Source organism: Chionomys nivalis, chromosome 7, assembly GCF_950005125.1.
Source record: "Chionomys nivalis chromosome 7, mChiNiv1.1, whole genome shotgun sequence".
NCBI lineage: Eukaryota > Metazoa > Chordata > Mammalia > Rodentia > Cricetidae > Chionomys > Chionomys nivalis.
Genome location: NC_080092.1, coordinates 85664324 through 85683814, shown reverse-complemented (window position 1 = coordinate 85683814; position 19491 = coordinate 85664324). Strand labels below are relative to the sequence as shown.

The 19491-nt window shown below is 46.2% G+C and overlaps 1 protein-coding gene across 3 annotated transcripts; it reads right to left on the bottom strand.

Annotated features, from left to right (window-relative positions):
• Nucleotides 1-870: 870 nt before the first annotated feature.
• Mettl2a (methyltransferase 2A, tRNA N3-cytidine) lies at nucleotides 871-19491 on the bottom strand. Of its 3 annotated transcripts, XM_057773340.1 has the most exons (9): nucleotides 19378-19491; nucleotides 19120-19211; nucleotides 16918-17267; nucleotides 15692-15741; nucleotides 13065-13125; nucleotides 12236-12375; nucleotides 9617-9723; nucleotides 5769-5834; nucleotides 871-4180 (listed from the first exon to the last, which is right to left on the bottom strand). In XM_057773340.1, the coding sequence occupies exons 1-9, from the start codon at nucleotides 19485-19487 to the stop codon at nucleotides 3999-4001; spliced, it is 1158 nt and encodes a 385-aa protein (XP_057629323.1). In that variant the 5' UTR covers nucleotides 19488-19491; the 3' UTR covers nucleotides 871-3998. The 3 variants fall into 3 exon arrangements, with proteins under 3 accessions (XP_057629323.1, XP_057629324.1, XP_057629325.1); XM_057773341.1 differs by lacking the exon at nucleotides 5769-5834; XM_057773342.1 differs by lacking the exons at nucleotides 13065-13125; nucleotides 15692-15741.

The window sequence follows — 19491 nt, the reverse complement described above, 5'->3', positions numbered from 1 at the left end:
TCCACAGTCACTTGTGTACACAACCACGCAAGGACAGACACACAGAAGTGCATACACAACTAAAAGAAAATTTAAAAAAAAAGATAAATAAGACCTTGCCTCAAAAAGACAAAACCAAATCAACCAACCAAACAGAATCACACACAAAAGCCTTTTCCCCACCAGCGTGAAAGGAAGCATGAGCTCAGAGAGCACTGTAGGGCGGGGAGAAGACACCTTGACGAGTAAAGCGCTTCCCACAGCCGCAGTGCAGACAAAGTCTGAAACCCACACACATCAAAACAGGCACATGTACAGTCCTAGCGCTGGGCTTGAAGAGCTGCCAGGAAGGCCCCTAGGGCCTTTCAGCCAGCTAGTCTAGCCGAAATGGCAAGCCACAGGTTTAAAGAGAAACTGTCTATAAAAAATGTGGAAGGTGATGATAAAGACGCACAACACACACACTCGGCATCTATTAGAATGATTCAGCTAAAAACCTATCGACAGCCAGAGACCATGGGAAACATGTATGAATAGACATGTAAAGGAACACGCCTACCCAATACTTAGTGATAACCTGAGAGCTTGTCTGGAGGTTCCGGCAGGAAACAGAAGACCAGTCCTCCTCTATTTGGGGAAGGCTGTTCTCTTTGACGGGGAAGGAGGAAGGGGACACTTGCTTAGCTGGCTAGATTAGCCCAGAACGCCCTGGTGGTCAACAGGGTGGCAGACGGCACAGCCAGGCTTCCCTCACACCCTATTTAGAGTAACAGCACAAGGACCTAACAAAACCATTTCGATTAAACAACATCACCAATAATGGAGATTTTTAAAATTACATTTATTTCTTTGGTGTGTACATCCAAGGGCACATACATGCCATACCATACATCGGTTCTCTCCTTGCACATGTGAGTCCTAGGGACTAAACTCAGGTTGCCATGCTTGGTGGAAGTGCCTTAACCTGCTAAGCCCCAAGAACAGAGATATTAGAAAACACTTATGACCCAATACAATGCAACAGAACACACATCACTTCCTGCCCACAGGGTTAACTGAACCAGCTCTTGACCAGGCTCATACGGCACTAGCACTGACTGTATCATCAGATCGCTTTTATCTGAGGGAGGGTCTAGGCTGTTCAGCTGGCTTCTGCACTCACTCAGTAACCCAGGAAGCAATCCTCCTGCCTTAACTTTTAGAGGGAGTTGCTGGAATGAGTCTGTGCTACCATGCCCAATGTTCTTGCCCTATACTTTCCTGCACGTTTGGAAGGACTTAATGCTCTCTGAGCTATACACCACCACATTTAGCCTGTCTGATGTGGGATATACTTCTGTATGTATGTCTTGCTTTTATTGGTTGATGAATAAAGCTGCTTTGGCCTATGGCAGGGCAGAATACAGCTAGGCAGGAAAGCCAATCAGAGATACAGGGAGAAAGAAGGCAGAGCTGGGGAGATGCCAGAGCATTACCAGAAACCCATGGGGCACAAGGCGCTATACAGATTATTAGAAATGGGTTAATTTATATGTAGAGCTAGCCAGTAAGAAGCCCGAGCTATCGACCAAGCAATTATAATTAATATTAAGGCCCCAAATGATTATTTCATAAGCAGCTGCGGGTACTGGCAGGCGGGAGAGAAACCAGTCCAGGGGGCCGGAAGGGACACAAGACATCTCTAGCTTCTCCTGCCTTTCAACCTTTCTGTTCTACCTTATGGAAAGTACCCCCATTTTCCAAACATTTAGATTCCTGAAAAGATGCCTGTCTTGCCATATTTTCTTGGGAAAAGACACAGCAGTGAGGCAATTATGGGGACATTTTAGTTTAAAATCTGAGAAGAAAATTCCCTGTTAAAATTACAAACACATCCCAGCGATGCACACACAAGCAAAAGAGAAAATGTGAGCACTGAAGCCACAGGGATGACAAACACATTCAAGGGAGATAGTACAAGAAAGCTGCTCTCTCAGCTGCTACTGAAGCAAGCATTGAAGGGCACAGTGAAAAGGAGACAATTTTGCTAAAAGCAAAGTATCTTTCTTAATTCTTTAGGCCGTCTGTGTGGTGGTTTGGCCCACATAATCTCATCGGGAGTGGCACTATTAGGATGTGTGGCCTTGTTGGAAGTGCGTCACCGTGGAGGCGGGTTTTGAGGTTTTCTATTTTCAGGATATGCCCACATTGCCTGCAAGATGCAGGACTCTCAGCTACTGCTCCAGTACCATTCTGTCCGTATGCTACCCACCACGATGATGGGCTGGACCTCTGAGGGTGTGAGTCACCCCAAATAGTAGTTGTCGCAGTCATGGTGTCTCTTCACAGCAACGGAAACCCCAACTAAGACAGTCTGGAAGGTAAAGTGCATAAATCCAAGGGATGCAAGCCTTCAAGGGCCTAGACGTAATTACTTACCAAGGTTATAGTATTTTTTTGAGACAGGGTCTTGCCACGTAGTCCAGGCCGGCACTAAGTAGCTCTTCCGGCACCAGCTCTCTGAGCGCTAGGAGTACTGGTGTGCACCACCACTTTGAATTCTAAGAAAAACCTCCTAAAACAGTTACTTCTCATGTTGTCTATTCCCTATGACTCAGCAGAGACCCTTACATGTCAACTACAGCTGCTCCAAGACATTGGCATTCCCAAAAACTTGAAATGCATTTTATAGTAACACAACTTTTGTGTGTGAATCTACAGTACCGTCCCATGGTGTGTGTGCTGAGATAGGATTTCACTAGGTAGCCTGGGTCGGCCTTGAACTAAAGGCAATTCTCCTGTCTCAGACTCCCAGGTTCTGGGATCAGCAGGGCCTGTGCAGGCGAGCACGTGTTTTACCAGTGAGCCATACTCCCAAGCCTTCTGCGGCACAGTCTCACACTCCAGTCCAAGCTGCCTTATCTTATGGGGGCCCCATGCAAGCTTCCCACCTTCGGGATTACCTCTGTGAGCCATCACACTTGCCCGACCTTGGTTTTATTCTTTTTTTTTTTTAACATTCATTTTTATCCCAGGACTTGGGAGGCAGAGGCAGGCAGATATCTGTGAGTTTGTGGGGGTCAGTATGGTCTACAGAGTAAGTTTTAGGACAGGCTCCAAAGCTACAGAGAAACCCTGTCTCGAAAAACCGAAAAAAAAAAAATTAAATAAATAAATTTTATTTATTTTTATTTTATGTGCACTGGTGTTTGCCATGAGTGTCGGTTCCCCTGGAACTGGAGCCACAGACAGCTGTGAGCTGCCAGGGTGCTGGGAATTGAATTCAGGTCTTCTGGAAGAGCAGCCAGTGTTCTTAACCATCAGGTCATCTCTCCAGTCCCTTGGTTTTTACTCTTATTTTTTGGGGGGAGGGGTGGTTATTTTTAACTCATAAAATACACATGCTGGCAAACACTTTTAACCTTAGCACTCAGGATCTAAAGTTCAAGGTCATTTTTGATTGCAGAGTGTAAAATTATGTAAAATTCTAGGTATTAAAATTCTGAGAGCCTAGGGCTAAAAAGATGGCTCAGAGGTTAACAGCTCTGGCTGCTCCTCCAGAGTACCTAAGTTCAATTCCCAGCAACCACATGGTGGCTCTCATCCATCTGTAATGAGATCTGGCGCCCTCTTACGGCCTGCAGGCACACGTGCAGACAGAACATTGTATATGGAATAATTTTAAAAAAATAAAATAAAATAAAATTGAGGGCTGGTGAGAAAGCTCATGGGTGTTTGCAGCCAAGCCTGAGTTTGAACCCCAGGACCAACATAAAGGAGAGAACCGACGGCAGCAGCAATCCTCCGAACCCCACACATTTACCGCAGCATCGCCTCTACTAAACAACAGTAATCAAAAATGAACTTGAGAAAATATATATTAACGGACTTCACAAATAGAAACCACAATTGTCAATGTTACTAGAAAGTAGTTGTTCCCAGGTTCAAGGTTCCAAGTTCCTTGGATTCCTAGACTGTCCAACATCAGGTCGCCAGAATTTACAAATGTCTCCTTACAGAAGCCCTGACACATGATGACGTCATGCCGTGTGGGACACGGGCACCTCTCTGTTGACACCTGGCAGGAGAGGCTTGCTGTATTTGCACTGAATCCAGACTCGGTACATGGTCAGCTGTTTGCCTCGGTTCACCTGCAAGCGGCGATCCACCAGGTTCTGCACCTTTTCCAGACCCGCGACGGTGAAGAGCGCATGCAGCTCATCTGTTTGGAGAGAGCAGATGTGCATGGTTTCCTCTGGGGAAAGGGGTTTGCTGATGGCTGTCCATGCTAATGGAGCCCTGGGACAACACAATCAGTTTGCTTTAAAGAGGTCCGACAGCACTGGCTACTCACTCCAGACCAACAATTTGGCAATGGCAGGTCAAGGTTTGGCGCCAAGCCCTGGAGGAGGAGTTTTGAGGTGAACGCTACGGATGTGCTCTTAGTGTTCATGTATATGGGGGTGCATGTGCATGTGGAGGTCAAAGGGCACCCTTGGATGCCATTCTTTAGGCCTCTCTGACCTGGAACTTACCAAGCAGGTTAGGTGGCTTGTTAGCAAGCCCCAGGGATCCCTGTCTCTCCTTTTCCAGTTTTGGGATTACGAGCACATGGCTCCATGACACTAAACCTGCTTTTTTCCTTTTATTTTTTATTAATTTCTAGCCCGATTTTCCTTTCCCTTCCTTGTCTCTTCCCAGTTCCTCCCTATCAGTCCAGTTCTTAAAAAGCCCCTAAGGGCTCTACAAACAATGTTAAGTTACATGAGGGACTGGAGAGATGGCTCAGTAGTTAAGAGCACTGGCTGCTCTTCTAGAGAACCCAAATTCAATTTGCAGCACCCACACTATGGCTCAGAACCATCTGCAACTCTAGTTCCAGGGCCTCCAACACCCTCTTCTGGCCTCTGAGGGCACCAGGCAGGCATGTGATACACAGATACTCATGCAGGCAAAACAAACACATGAAATAAAAATAAATCTTTAAAAAAAAAAATTATACAGCCAGGTGGTGGTGGTGCACACCTCTAATCCCAGCACTTGGGAGGCAGAAGCAGACAGATCTCTGTGAGTTCAAAGCCATCCTAGTCTACAAAGCAAGTTCCAGGAGAGCCAGGTACACAGAGAAATCCTGTCTCGAAAAACTAACCCCCACAAAAAAGTAAAAACAAAACCAAAGTTAAAAGACGAACAAAAAGTTACACACACACACACACACACACACACACACACAAACACGGGGGTGAAGGAAGCCTGTAACATCAGTAGTTGGTAAGGGAATACAAGAGGACTGGAAGTTCAAGGCCAGCCTGGATTACACAGGGAGACCTATTTTCAAACAAAGCAATAACCTCCAAAACAAAAACTATACACAAAAATCGACAGATATTTATGCCAGGACAATGTTTTAGGGGACAATCTTCAACGCTATGCAGACACACATTCAAAGTATATGACCTGACAAAAGGTCCAAGGATATCTCTAACGTGCTGGTGGAGGGTGAAGTCTGTGACGGGCAGACTACAGAGCAGGTCCCGCCCACCTGGAGCCAAAGGCCAATGACTCACCGGCAGGCACAGCTGTACCGAAGCACAGCCTGGCGCAGAGGGCAAGGCTGACCAGGCTGGAGACCTGCAAAAAGGGCAGGTTCCCACTCTGGAGAACACAACAGAAGTGAGGGAAAAGCAGCACAGCCGACCGAGAGTGAGCACAAGCCGGAGGGGCCTGGGGAAAGCGACAGCCCAGGAGGAGAAGGGCAGTGCTGGCATACCAACTGCCTTTAGCACTAATAAAGAACAGCTTTGTCATACCTTGTGTGAAGAAGTAAACTCTGGTGCCATCACCTCTCACATAGAAATTTCCAGAGAGACACTGACCTGCATTACATGACAAAACAGATACATTAATACACTTAAAAAAAAAAAGAAAGAAAAGAAAGAAAGAAAAGGATTTCTTATCTCAGGCTTATGCCTGAATGAGAGTGTACGCAGACAGGAGCTGAGAGAGCCTGGGGTGTCAGATTCCCTGGAATTGTGAGTGATGGGAGGCTGTGAGATGTCTGATGTGGGTGCTGGGAACTGAACCCAGGCCCTATGCAAGAGCAGGAAGTGCTCTTAACGGCTGAGACCTCTCTTCAGTCTCTAAAGCACTTTGAATCTCATCGCTCAGAAATATACAACAGGCTAAGTGTGGTGGTTCGTGCTTAGAACCGCAGTACTTAGGAGGCTCAGGCAGGACGACTGGCACAGAGTCCCAGGCCACCTCAACTCCCAGCACCTTCCTGCCAACAACAGGCATTGAGAAAGCAGAGGTGCATTCTGGTGACACATGACACGCCACCAAACTTGCAATTCCCTACAAAGGCACAGAGCTTCAGCAAAGAGCAGCACATGGGAAAAAACAAAACTTCCGGACCAGATAATAATGTGATTCCTAGCTGGGCTCTAGACTGTGCCACCGCCACCACCACTCCCACCACCCCAAGCTCGGCCTAGAAATCCTGTTACAAGAAAAACATCAATCAATGTAACTGACTCTTTACTAAACTTGCCTGGGCTCTGCTCTTGTGTCCACAAACACACACTTGTGAGAACTCACTGTTTTCATGTGGACAACCCTTCCCTTCTTTCTGCTCATCCCTTTAGTCTTACAACCTGCATGTAATTTCCTACATGTTTTTTTTTTTAAATTGAAGATTTATTTATTATGTATACAATATTCTGCCTCCATGTATGCCTGCATGCCAGAAGAGGGCACCAGATCTCATTACACATGATTGTGAGCCACCAGGTGGTTGCTGGGAATTGAACTCAGGACCTCTGGGACAGCAGCCAATGCTCTTAACATTGGAGCCATTCCCCCTCCCTGCACACTCTTTTTGTTTTTTTGTTTTTTGTTTTGGTTTGTAAAGACAGGGTTTCCTCTGTGTAGCTTTGGAACCCACCTGGAATTAGCTCTGTAGACGAGGCTGGCCTCGAACTCACAGAGATCCTCCTGCCTCTGCCTCTGCCTCTCAAGTGCTGGGAATAAAGGTGTGCGCCACCACTGCCCGACCTTGCTACACATTCTTAACTGTTTACATATAACAACATTTATTTCCTCCTGGTGAACTTTTATTCTAACAATCAGGCTTAAAATCATCATCTATACATTGATCTTATCACCTAGAAATACAGAATAGGGAACCTCTCCAAAACCAATTGTGGGAACCACCTTAGATTCAGTATCCCCTATCCACAGACATTCAGTTTCCAAAGTTTTGTTTATACCTACTTTACGCTGGCAGAGTTTCTTCAAAGACTGATGAACTGAATAAATATTAGGACGCTTAAAAAAGGTCCAGCAGGGGCGCTGGGACCGAGTCGTGAGGGCAACCAGGCGGGTGGGAGTCCCTTTGTCTCAATAGCCTGCCTGCAGCAAGCAAGGTAGGCCCTTTGTTTGCGAGCTACCTGGCCAGCAAGGAGACCTGATCTTGGTGCCAGAAGAGCCAGCAGTGGGAACCTTCATCTGGCAATGGATGGAGACAGAGACCCACATTGGAGCACCGGAATCAGCTCCCAAGGTCCAAATGAGAAGCAGGAGGGAGAACATGAGCAAGGAAGTCAGGACCTCGAGGGGTGCACCCACTGAGACAGTGGGGCTGATCTATTGGGAGCTCACCAAGGCCAGCTGGACTGGGACTGAAAAAGCATGGGATAAAACTGGACTCTCTGAACATGGCGGACAATGAGGGCTGATGAGAAGCCAAGGACAATGGCACTGGGTTTTGATCCTACTGCACGTACTGGCTTTGTGGGAGCCTAATCAGTTTGGATGCTCACCTTCCTAGACCTGGATGGAGGGGGAGGACCTTGGACTTCCCACAGGGCAGGGAACCCTGACTGCTCTTTGGACTGGAGAGGGAGGGGGAGAGGAGTGGGGGAAGGGGGAGGGAAATGGGAGGCTGGGAGGAGGCGGAATTTTTTTTCAAAAAAAAAAAAAAAAAAAAAAAGAACCATACAAGTGCCTTGTTAATCTCTCAAACAAATAGGATATGAAATCATTTCTAAATATATTTTATACAATTCTTACTTTTTAGGAATACTACTAATAGCATTTCTCAGAAACCACACCTCTCCCTCTCCCTGACACAGTCTTTCTTTGTATAGCCCTGGTTATCCTGGAACTAGTGCTGTACACCTCGCTAACCTTGAACTCAGAGATCTGCCTGCCTTCTGGGATTAAGAGCTTGGACCACTCACAGAGATCCACCTGCCTCTGCCTCCGGAGTACTGGGATTAAAGGCGAGCGCCACCACCGCCCGGCCCCTGATTCTTTCTTAAACAAAAACCACTACCTTTCTGCCAGGCGGTGGTGATGCAAGCCTTTTTAATCCCAACACTCTCCAGGAAGAGGTAGGTGGATCCCTGTGTGTTCAAGGCCAGTAAGAAACCCTGTCTCGAAAAATCAACCAACCAACCAACCAAAAGACACACACACCCTCAAACAAACAAACAAAATACCCACCTTTCTATAGCACGTCTAGTTTGACTGGCAAACCCATTTTTCACTTAAGTGGCAAAATATGTTTGGAAAAATAAAACTTTTTATTTGAGACAGGGTCCTGTAGCTGAAAACGACCTTGAACTACTGACCCTCCTTCCTCTACCACCTAAGTCCTGGGGTGAACAAGTGTATACACACCTGGTTTAATGTCATTTGAGGGATCAAAACCAGGGCTTTATATATCTAAGTAGGCACTGGGCTGTCTAGTTTTATGTCAATTTGACACATGCTATACACATTTGAAAGGAGGGAATGTCAACAGAGAAAACCCTCAGGATCAGGCTGTAAACTGGCTGAGGTGGTACACGCCTTTGATTGCAGGGATTTTCTTAATTAGTGATCGATGGGGAAGGGGCCAGCCCATTGTAGGTGGGGCTGTCCTTGGACTTGTGGTCCTGGGTTCTAGCAGCACCTCGCCATGGCCTCTGCATCAGCTCAGCTTCCAGGTTCCTGCCCTGACTGCCATGATGAACAGCAATGCTGAAGTGTTGGTGTTTAGCCGCAGCAATGGAGACCCTAACTAAGACAGCACCCAACCAAATGAGCTACTATGCCTTAGCCCCAAATTATCTTTATATACATACACTTATACTCTTGTACAGAATATGGGACCATGTAGTCCTGGCTGACTTGGAACTTACTAGATAAACCATCAGGCTGAACTTGAACTCAGAGGATCTTCCTGCCAATACTTCCTGAATGCTCGGCCACCACACCTAGTCATATGTGTATACTGATGGGTTTTTGGAGACAGGGTTTCTCTGTGTAACAGCTCTGGCTGTCCTAGAACTTGCTTTGTAGACCAGCCTGGCCTCGAATTCACAGAGATCCACCTGGCTCTGCCTCCTTAGTGTTGGGATTAAAGGCATTTGTCATCACTGCCCAGCACTTTTTACATATTTTAAAAAAGTTTACTTTTGTGTATTTTGCTTACATGTATGTCTCTGCATCACATGCATGCCTGGTGTCTGCTGAGGACAGAAGAAAGCATCAGATCCCTTGGAACTGGAGTTAGTTGAGACATGCCATGGGGTGCTAGGAATTGAACCTGAGATTTCTCAAAGAACAGTCAGTGCTCTCAACCCCTGACCCAGCTCTCCAGATCCCCACATACCTTTTTTAAATCGAAGCTGAGCCATGTCATAGCGGCCATAGTCTCGAAGAAGCATCACCCCTCCAGGCTTCAGGAGCCGGCTGAGCCTGCTGATAGCCTTCTGCATCCTGCAGGGCGGAGGGAGCGAAGTATAAGTCCCCTAGGGACAGGGATCCCCCTCCTATAGCACAAACCCCAAACTAACACACTTCCTAACTCTGACAACACAAAAGCCAGTCCCTATGTGTCAATACTAAACGGGCTTACTTCTTCCTGGCCCTGCAATCCCCCCTCCCATGTGCTCCTGCAGTTCTCCGGGAGCCTGACCATATCGCAGAGGGAATACCCATGACTCATCTGTCTCAAACTCTTATCAACTGCCTCTTCCTGTTACATGAAAAACTCCCCTTTAGAGTTTAAAGTTGCATGCTTGCAGTCTCAGCTCTTGGGAGGCTGAGGCAGGAGGACCGAGTCAGAGCAAAGCTCAGGCCACTTAGTAAGACCTGTTTTAGAAAAATGTCCTAAAAACTATACACATAGAAAGCCTTCCAACTGCCATGGTGCTGTAAGCAGCCGGCAAATGAGTGTGCAGGAGGGCTTCTCATTTGTTACCGTGCTTCTCCCCAGGGGCCCACACTCTAAAAGTACGGCCTCTTCTCTGAACTGCTAGGTGGCAGATACTCAGAAGGGTGGCACCTGTAGGTCACCAGGAAGCATGTGTGGGTGCTCTGGAAGGACCAAGGGGTTCTGTCCCCTTCCTCCTCCTCTATTCTTACCCGACCATGGGGTGAGAGATTTTTCATGGGTGATGTTGTGCCACCTTGCTGAGGGCCTGAAAGTCCACCAACCTCCAAAACAGAAGCCAAAATAAGCTTCTTCTCTTCATTGTTTATTATTGATTTTATTGAGCTCTACATTTTTCTCTGCTCCCCTCCCTGCCTCTCCCCTCCCACCTTCCCCCAAGGTCCCCATGCTCCCAATTTACTCAGGAGATCTTGTTTTTGAAGACAAGTTTTCTCTGTAGTCCTGGCTGTCCTGGAACTCACTCTATTATAGAATAGGCTGGTCTCTAACTCACAGAGATCAGCCTGCCTCTGCCTCACAAGAGCTGGATTAAGGGTGTGCATCATCATAGCTGGGCCTTCTTTTATAAATATGTGGAAAGCTCACCTCGCATCTCCAGAAGCCCAGCGCAGGATTAAGCATTTACAGCATCTGAAGCACACCACTATATGAACATTTCAAAGCCTCATCCTGCTCCTGTGAGCCAGAGAACTTTATTGCTAACCTAGAGGAAAACTGGGCTAGCTCAGGCAACGTCAAAGCTTCTCTGCTCTTAGTCAATGGTGCCCCCATCACAGCCATCATCTTTATAACCGACCCCACCTCCTCCCGTGGACACAGGGTCACTGGCTGCCTGATGCACAGGTTTTTTTGTTTTAGCCTTGGGCTCTTGCTATGTTGCCCAGGTAGCCGCTGAACTCCAGGGCTAACTCCTGCCTCAGCCTCCTGTATCATCACCCAGAACACAGGCACAGGCTGCTATGCTCTGTTCTTTTGTTTTCTTGGTTTAGGGACTGAACCCAGGCTGTGCATGGGAAGAACAGACTCTACCACTGAGCACACATCCTCAGGACCCATGTTAAACATGTGCTTTGTACCGAACGGTACCACCAGGTACCTGCATATGAATTTACAAAGATGCATTACATTCATTTTCTGTTGCCCCCCAGCATGTGTGTGCATAAGCACATATCACATGTAGAAATCAGAGAAGAATGTGGGATAGTCAGTGCTCTCCTTCCACTGAGCCCTGGGGACTGAACTCATGTTGGTGGCAAGTAAGGTGGCCTGCTGAGCCATCTTACTGACCCTACATGAAGTTTTAAAATAGTATTTTCAAAAAAACAAACAAAAATTCATTCTTTTATATACACAGATATTTACACACATGTACACCTTCTATATACAGCGCCCATGGAAGTCAAAAGTAGATGCTGTATCCTTGGACCTGGAGTTCTGGAAGACTGTGAAGCACTGTGTGGGTGTAGGAAAGAAACTTGAGTCATCTGCAGAGCAGCCAGTGCTCTTAACCACTGAGCCACCTCGCCAGACCCTTTAAAGGGTATCTTTCCAGTTTACTTTATGGAAAGCTGTATTTCAGCTTTCCTAAAAATGTAAGCACCAAAGCTGGGCAGTGGTGGCACATGATTTTAATCCCAGTACTTAGGAGGCAAGAGGCAGGCAGATCTCTGGGAGTTCGAGTCCAGCCTGGTCTACAGAGCAAGTTCCAGGACATCCGGGGCTACAAAGAGAAACCGTCTCAAAAAAAGCAAAAGACAAAAATCAAAAACAAGAAAAGCAAGCACCAGAGAACACAGTAGTCTAGCTGTGTAAATTTAACAACTTTGTGTTATTTCAGCAGCAAAGCAACATGTGCTAAGTGGACGAAGTGGGAATCTGCCCAGATGCTGTTCACAGACTTAGCTCAACGGTGAGCAGCAGGCAGCCCACAGCCAAGGCAGAGCGTTAAAGGCTGAAACAGAAGGTGGATCAACACTACAGTTACATGGGTTTTATTTATAATCGAAGTTTAAGGTCTTCATTAAAGCTTTTTAGGCTAAGGGACCTAACACTTACTTGTCTGGAACGATCGCTGAGAGGACAAATATAAGGACGATGACATCAAGACTGCCCTCGGGCACTGGGTAACTTTGATCTTCATCACACAGATCATGTACAAAGGCAAAACATCGAGAAGGATCATATTCTGAGTTTGTCTGCAGGGGTGGAGAGACAAATGGGTCAGAAATGCGAACACAACATAGAGAGAAGCTGACCTTGCTTTAGACGCCACTACTGTTGCTTCCGGCACAAGAATTGACTCTGAGTCACCAAGACGAGGTTCTCGGGGCACCCAGAATGTGAGAGTCAGAATGAGTCAGGGTGCACCTGCAATTCTAACACTTGGGAGGTGGAGGCAGAAGGATCAAGGTTTACATAGCAAGTTCAGGGTCATCATGAGGTACATGAGACCCTGTCTCAAAAAGAAAGGACAAAAATGTTTGGTGACAGGGCTGGAAAGAAGGTTCAGTTAAGAGCACAGCTTACTGCTATTGCAGAGGACCTGAGTTTGATTCCCAGCACTCACACCAGGCAGTTCATAACTGCCTGTATCTCTAGAGACTCCAATGCCTCTGATCCTGCTGACACTCCTAAGTATATATTCATTCATACATATACATACACACACATATAATTTATATATATAATTTAAAAAGTCTGCACAGCTCTAGCTGCCCGAGTTCTAGTTAAACACAGATCAGGCTTTCTTCCATGGCTCTGAGGTCTAGGTGCTTCACGAACTTTCTACACTTTCAGGCCACATTCACCAAATTAATGTTCTGAGTTTTAAGAGACTCCCTTTCCCTTTAGTCAGTGGAGCTCACTGCAAGAGTCACTTACTTACCTTGACCAGTTCAATAGCCGTGGTAGAAAAATCACAACAGTAAACAAAGAGGTTTGGGTTGCTGAAATGGGCAGGAAAAAAACCAACACAACAATTAGGACACAAACTGCATTATGTCTCTTCTCTATGTAGAGTAGCAAAGGATATCACTCATTCAAATCAACTGTACCTATCAGTCACAACATCCCGCATCCTGGCTAAAATTCTGTGATCCTTGTCCTTTTTTAGGTCACGTGGATATGACTAATACCAAGTTTATCAAACTGTCAGTAAGAAAGTAAGAAATCTTGTCACCTCTAAGCAAATATCACATTAACAAGCGGGTTCCAGTAATCTTACTTAAATGACATAGCCACAGTGGTTATAGGTACTTGCTGCACCATCATGAAGATCAGGACTCAGATCCCAGCACCCACATAATTCTGGAGAGGTTAAGACACACTCTCGTTTGAATTACTGAGAATGTGAACGAGCCATCAAGAACAAGAAAATGTCTTTCTATACTCAAAGCTCCAAGACTTTCACATTCTTTGTTAGCTTCTGGCAATAATCTTGGGCCTTTTGTTTCTGATTGGCCTTGAACTTGTTGTTCAGCCAAGGATGACCTTGAACTTAATGATCCTCCCACTTCAGCCTCTTGAGTACTGGGGTTACAGGTATGTGCCACCATGTTCAATTTATGAACCCAGAGCTTCCTAAATGCTAGGCAAGCACTCCTTCAGTTGAGTGACATCCATTGGCCAATAAAATGGCATAAGAAATTACATCTAGGGGCTGGAGAGATGGCTCAGTGGTTAAGAGCATTGCCTGCTCTTCCAAAGGACCTGAGTTCAATTCCCGGCAACCACATGGTGGCTCACAACCATCTGTAATGAGGTCTGGTGCCCTCTTCTGACCTGCAGACATACACACAGACAGAATATTGTATGCATAATAAATAAATATTTAAAAAAAAAAAAAAGAAAGAAATTACATCTAGGGGCTGGAGAGATGGCTCAGTGGTTAAGAGCATTGCCTGCTCTTCCAAAGGTCCTGAGTTCAATTCCCAGCAACCACATGGTGGCTCAAAACCATCTGTAATAAGGTCTGGTGCCCTCATCTGACCTGCAGGCATACACACAGATAGACTATTGTATACATAACAAATAAATAAATATTTAAAAAAAAGAAATTATATCTAACTATGTGTGTGTGTGTCTGTATGCACGGAGGTCAGGTGATAACTTGAGGGGTCAGTTCTCTCCTTCCACTATGCTCTGGGAATTGAACTCATGTTGTTAGGCTTGGCAGCAAGCACTCCCAGGCCATCCTCCTGGTCCAGAACTTACTAGGTAAACCAGGTTGGCTCAGAGATCTGCTTGTCTCTGCTGCAATTAAATATTGTGAACTAAAGTGGCAAAACTATTTAGATGAAACTTTTGAGAAATAGTGGGTTCTTTAGAATATTTGCGTTGTGTGCTATTTTGACTGTACAGACACTTCCGAGACTTGCCAAGAATGCTAAACTTTGAATCAGGGAGCAGAGCCAGCATTTAACTGACCCAGAATTAGTCACAGAGAAGCCAACTATTTGGATAGAGAAGACACACAGGAAGGAAAGGGCAGGACTAGAATCTGAACTTCTCTTTTGGGTTCTGGGGTGAGAGAAGAATTCTGTCTTTGCAGTATCTCTGGGCCAAAAATCAAGGTCAGCTAGTTGCTACTCAATCTCTCTGAGCTAGCAGGTTTTCACCCCAGCCTTTGACTCCCAAATATTATTGATAAGTAGAATGACAGAGACTTAATTTAAACCTCCCTAGGACCAGAGGCCCCGCCAGGTCGCAGCTTAAGAGAAATGTGGTAAGAAACACCACACAGACACACACACACACACACACACACACACACACACACACACACACACACACTTTCCAGGCAAGGCTTTAAACACAAGGGATTTCCTGAATGGCAGAAGTGTCTAGGGCCTAGGTAACCTCAGGAGGGCCAGCACTTACAGATGCCATGATAAGAGAGTTCCAAAGGATTTAGTCCTCACCCTTTATGTCTCTTCATCTGGCTGTTCCCTGTACCCTTACAATACCCCTGATAATGAACGGTAAAGCCAGCCAAACCTAGGAGGGCACTGTGGACTGTCCTGGCTCACAGCATACTGGAAGTGTGAGCCTATATTAGCAGCTAGAATCTGAAGTGGGGAACAGTCTTGTAAGACTGAGTGAGCCTTTAACCTATGGGATTTGATGCTAACCCCAAGGCGGGTGACAGTATTGGAACGGAATCACAGGACACCTCGATTTCAGGTGCAGGTCTTGTTACTTTGGGAAAACCCCATATTCCTGGTGTCACAGTGCTGTGTGTGTGAGTGTGCAGAAGCAGGTAACTACACGTAGGCCAGCCATCCCACCTTGACCTTGGGCAGGAAGTGACAACCTAACACCTGCTCTGCACAGCCCACAGCTCACAGAACATCTTTTACACAGCAACTGGTGTTCAGTCTAATTTCACTAACGCTAAACTAACGCCACCCTGAGAGGGTGGCTTAGCCATCCACACCCCAAACAACTCATGCTTCTAGGAGCAAACTCTCACTTTTCCTCTTTGCTGTCCGGTAAACCTGACAACATACTTACTTGTTAGTCTGTAGAATTGGGAAGACTGTGTTTCCTACACCACACCCAACCTGCAGACAGAAATGAACCCTCAGTCCCAGAAGTTGTTAATTAACCCCCCCTTCCCACCTTCTTTTTAAAACAGAGTCCAGACTGGTCTATAACTTACGGTTTTTCTGCCTCAGCCTCCCAAGTACTGGGATTGCAGGCACTGCCACACCAGCTTTAAGAACTGTACTAGGAGAAGTCTAGTGACCAGAACTAAATAGGACCCACGGCATTTCCTTATTCTTCATGGACTATAACTAAAGAGGATAGCAAAAGCCAAGAGCCTGGGCTCTCACTGGCTGAAGAAAGCTGGTGTGTGGGCAGAGGCTAGTTTTACTTTCTGCGTACCAGCAGACGGCCATATAGATAAACTATCTTCCTATAACTTCCTATACCATTATTAGAAAGGTAGATCGGTGACCTCCGTGACCAGCAGAGACAACCTTGGGGACAAGAAGGCTGAGCAGTTCAACACAACCAAATAGTTGGTGCTGTTTCAAACTCTGGGAGTCTGACCCTGAGAGGCTAAGCACCACACAATGTGGTGGAACCTTTTCTGCTGACAACCCCACCGCACAACAATGCATACATGAATCTCTCCGAGGAACAAAGTAAGCTAAATAAAGATCCAACATGAGTACCCCGAAACTCTTCGTAAAATATACGCAACAACTTAGCCATTTTACATATACCACCTCAAAGGTCCTCATACACAAGAGGCTCCCAATCCTCTAGATGGGACATGGGTTGATAGAATATCTCACAGGCAGTAATAAGATTAGCTAAGGGGTAAAGAGCTTGTCTAATCTGTCTCAGGACTTGGGTTCAATTGCCAGCATTGCCACCCCCTTCAAGCCCCACGGCATTAAACTTAATTCCAAGTTTTACCAGCTGTAGAATCAACTTCCAGTGAAGTTGGTAGACCCTATTTGTGAATTTCCCTTATAGTAGCCACCTAGACAATTTCCTAGTTTTTTTTTGTTTTTTTTTTTTTAAAGAAAGAAAGAAAGAAAGAAAGAAAGAAAGAAAGAAAGAAAGAAAGAAAGAAAGAAAGAGAAGGAACAGGGAGATGACCCAGGCTGTTTTGAGGATCAAATCTAGTGTCATCAGACAGGACACTCTGGGTTAGCCTTCTAGTCCTACCTTGTGTTTAAACGAGCCATCTTTACTAATTCCATTATTAGGAAAATAAAAGTTACCTCAAGGATTCGGTAGGTGGCCGAGGATCCAGGAAATTCATCAGCACAGATTTCTAGGTGACTGAGCTCCCGAGTCACAGTCTCTTCCACAGGAGGCCCCTGAGTGTCACATCCACGGCTGGTCCAAGAACACCCGTGCCGCTCTGTTGTTAAGCCAGGTCTGTCCTCACCGCTTCTGTCTTTAGAGACCTCACTCTTCTCACTGTCCAAGGGTAAGTCCGTCAGGGGATTGTGACTGGGTGCCAGTTCAGGGAATTCGGTAAAAAGCCAGTGTCGATCCTTGAAAAATCCATTTTCATGAATTTTGTAGAAGTCATTCCAGTATTTATGGGCATTGACTTCATAATCAACTGTAAATGTTATTTAAGAAAAAATTTTAAGAATCAGTCTCAAATATTTTATTTACATCTAATGTCAATTGTCCTGCTTCACCAAATGTCACTTTGTCCTAAAAATATCCTTTAAGACTCAGTCTTAGAGTCGAATGCCTTCTCGGGTGTCGTCTTGCTACTTAGCTATCACACATTAATGTCACCTGCTTTTCATCCCCAGAGCCCCCCAGCCTCTGCCAGAACCACCACACAGGGAGTTTAGCTACCAGTCATTTTCCTTCTACATCTCTCGATGGCCCTTAACTATAGGAAAATTGTAAAATTAAGCACACATACTACACAAAAATCTAATTACTCTTAATTGCAAGGTTCTCTTTGTCAGGGACAGACAGATCCTTTGGTATCTGTGGTAATTATTTTCCCTAGTATATCTTTAATTTACAACCTATATGTCTCAGGTTATTTGACCTTTGTATAAATTCAATGACTGCCATCCATGCGGCTCTTCAGAAGGTATGTGCTTGCTTCTTTAGAATGTGGAGGCCAGGCACAAATCAAGATTATTAGTGAACACCAAAGATGGAAATATGGCTAAAAGGAAACTAGGCAGTGCGCAACTCCCTTCCTGAAGTCAGCGTTTTGATGAGCTGGAGGAGAGAGCAGCAAGTGTGGGTATAGTCTGCTTTTTGCCAACATGAAAACCCTGACCTGAATTAATGAAAGAATAAAACTCTAAGAAATGGGATTCTGCCTCACTGCTTACCTCAAGGCAAAGCATTTAATGCCCTGTGGTCCAAGATTAATTTTTTTGAAGACAAGATCACCCTATGTTGCCCAGGATGGCCTCCAATTCAGTGATCCTTCTGCCTCAGCCTCCCACGCAGCTGAGCCTATAGAGACTCATCACTGTACTTGGCTAACCGGTTCTTTAACTGTAAAAAGAGGATATTGGGCTACATGATTTTCAAAATCCCTCTCAACGCTATGTTGCTTTATCTAGACTTTGTCAAACAATGCAGAGTGCCTGTTTTGCAACCAGAATACATACAAACATATTTAGTTTTGAGGCAAGGTCTCACATAGCCCAGATCGGATTGGAACTCTAAGTAGCAAGGATGATCCTGACCCAACTGGTCCTCCTGCCTTGACCTTGCTTAGAGACGGCACCTCTACATCCTAGGAGGTACCCACCTGGTCTGTACCAGGACCTTACTACTATACAGAAACTCCTTCGGTGCCTTTTACCTTACATTTCTAGTTTGACTTTCAAATGCCTCTTAGAAATAGGGTCGACCAGCTTTAGTTTTAGGGATATTTTGTAATGCAATTATTCTTGTCTTCAGGAAGGGTCTCTTTTTGACCACTCATTTCCACCCTGCCACCCCCATCTTTCTTTGGTAGAAGTCCTAAATCTCCAAACGTGTCACCTCAGGAACATATACATCATCCAATAATCCTCTCCTCCCACAGTATTTGCGATCTGACCACACCAGTCTAGCTCTGACAGAAGCTCTCGAGCAGAACGTGAATTGCGGACGCTACACTAAACGGAACGAACTACTGCATGGCTGTCATAGTCAGCCACAGCAACGAGACACTAGCCAACATGATCTAAAGCGGTGGCCACTATTAAATAAAATAAGAACGGCTCACCTCCGAAAACAAACTGCAAAGACGTAGAAAACTCAAGCCCAAGGGTTCGCCAAGGTTTTGTTAGAAGGCAGCCCCTTTGTCTCCTAGCTCGTTCCCTCCCGGTCCCGTTCTATGCCAATGTGAAAGGATCCTGGTGGCTGCAGTTCTTTTGTCCTCTCCAGGAGACGCGCCCTGCACTACAGGCTATGGATACAAACGAGGGAAGAACCCAGCGCACCTTGCTTCTCCGGGCACACCCGCTGGGAACTGTTCTCCTGCACTTTCCTCTCCGCCGCCGCGGCCTGCTCCTCTGACCACTCCACATTGTCCCTGTGAAAACCAAACGAGCAGCTTAGGGTCCTCGTGTGCCGGCTGCGGGCAGGGAGAGTGGCTGTCCCTCCCCGGGAGGCGGCGACCTCGGCTGCCCCCGCGGGTGAGGGGAGAGAGAAGCCCTCCGGGGTGGCGAGGGCCGGGCCTCCGAGGGCAGGGCAGTTACCATGCATTGTAGTGGAAGACGCGCGCCGGGTCGCTCAGGAACCGGTTCCCGAATTGCCGTCTTTTCCCGTCCTGGGTCTCCAGCACGCCTTCAGGGGAGGAGGCAGCCATGACA

What these genes read in the sequence shown, in the direction of transcription:
- Mettl2a (XM_057773340.1), bottom strand. Translation starts at nt 19,487, where the DNA reads ATGGCTGCCTCCTCCCCTGAAGGCGTGCTGGAGACCCAGGACGGGAAA. An exon ending in CCAATTCTACAGACTAACAA is followed by an intron (nt 13,126 to 15,691) that starts GTAAGTATGTTG and finishes TGCCCATTTCAG; the next exon opens with CAACCCAAACCTCTTTGTTT. An exon ending in AGTTTACTTCTTCACACAAG is followed by an intron (nt 4,181 to 5,768) that starts GTATGACAAAGC and finishes CTCTCCAAACAG; the next exon opens with ATGAGCTGCATGCGCTCTTC.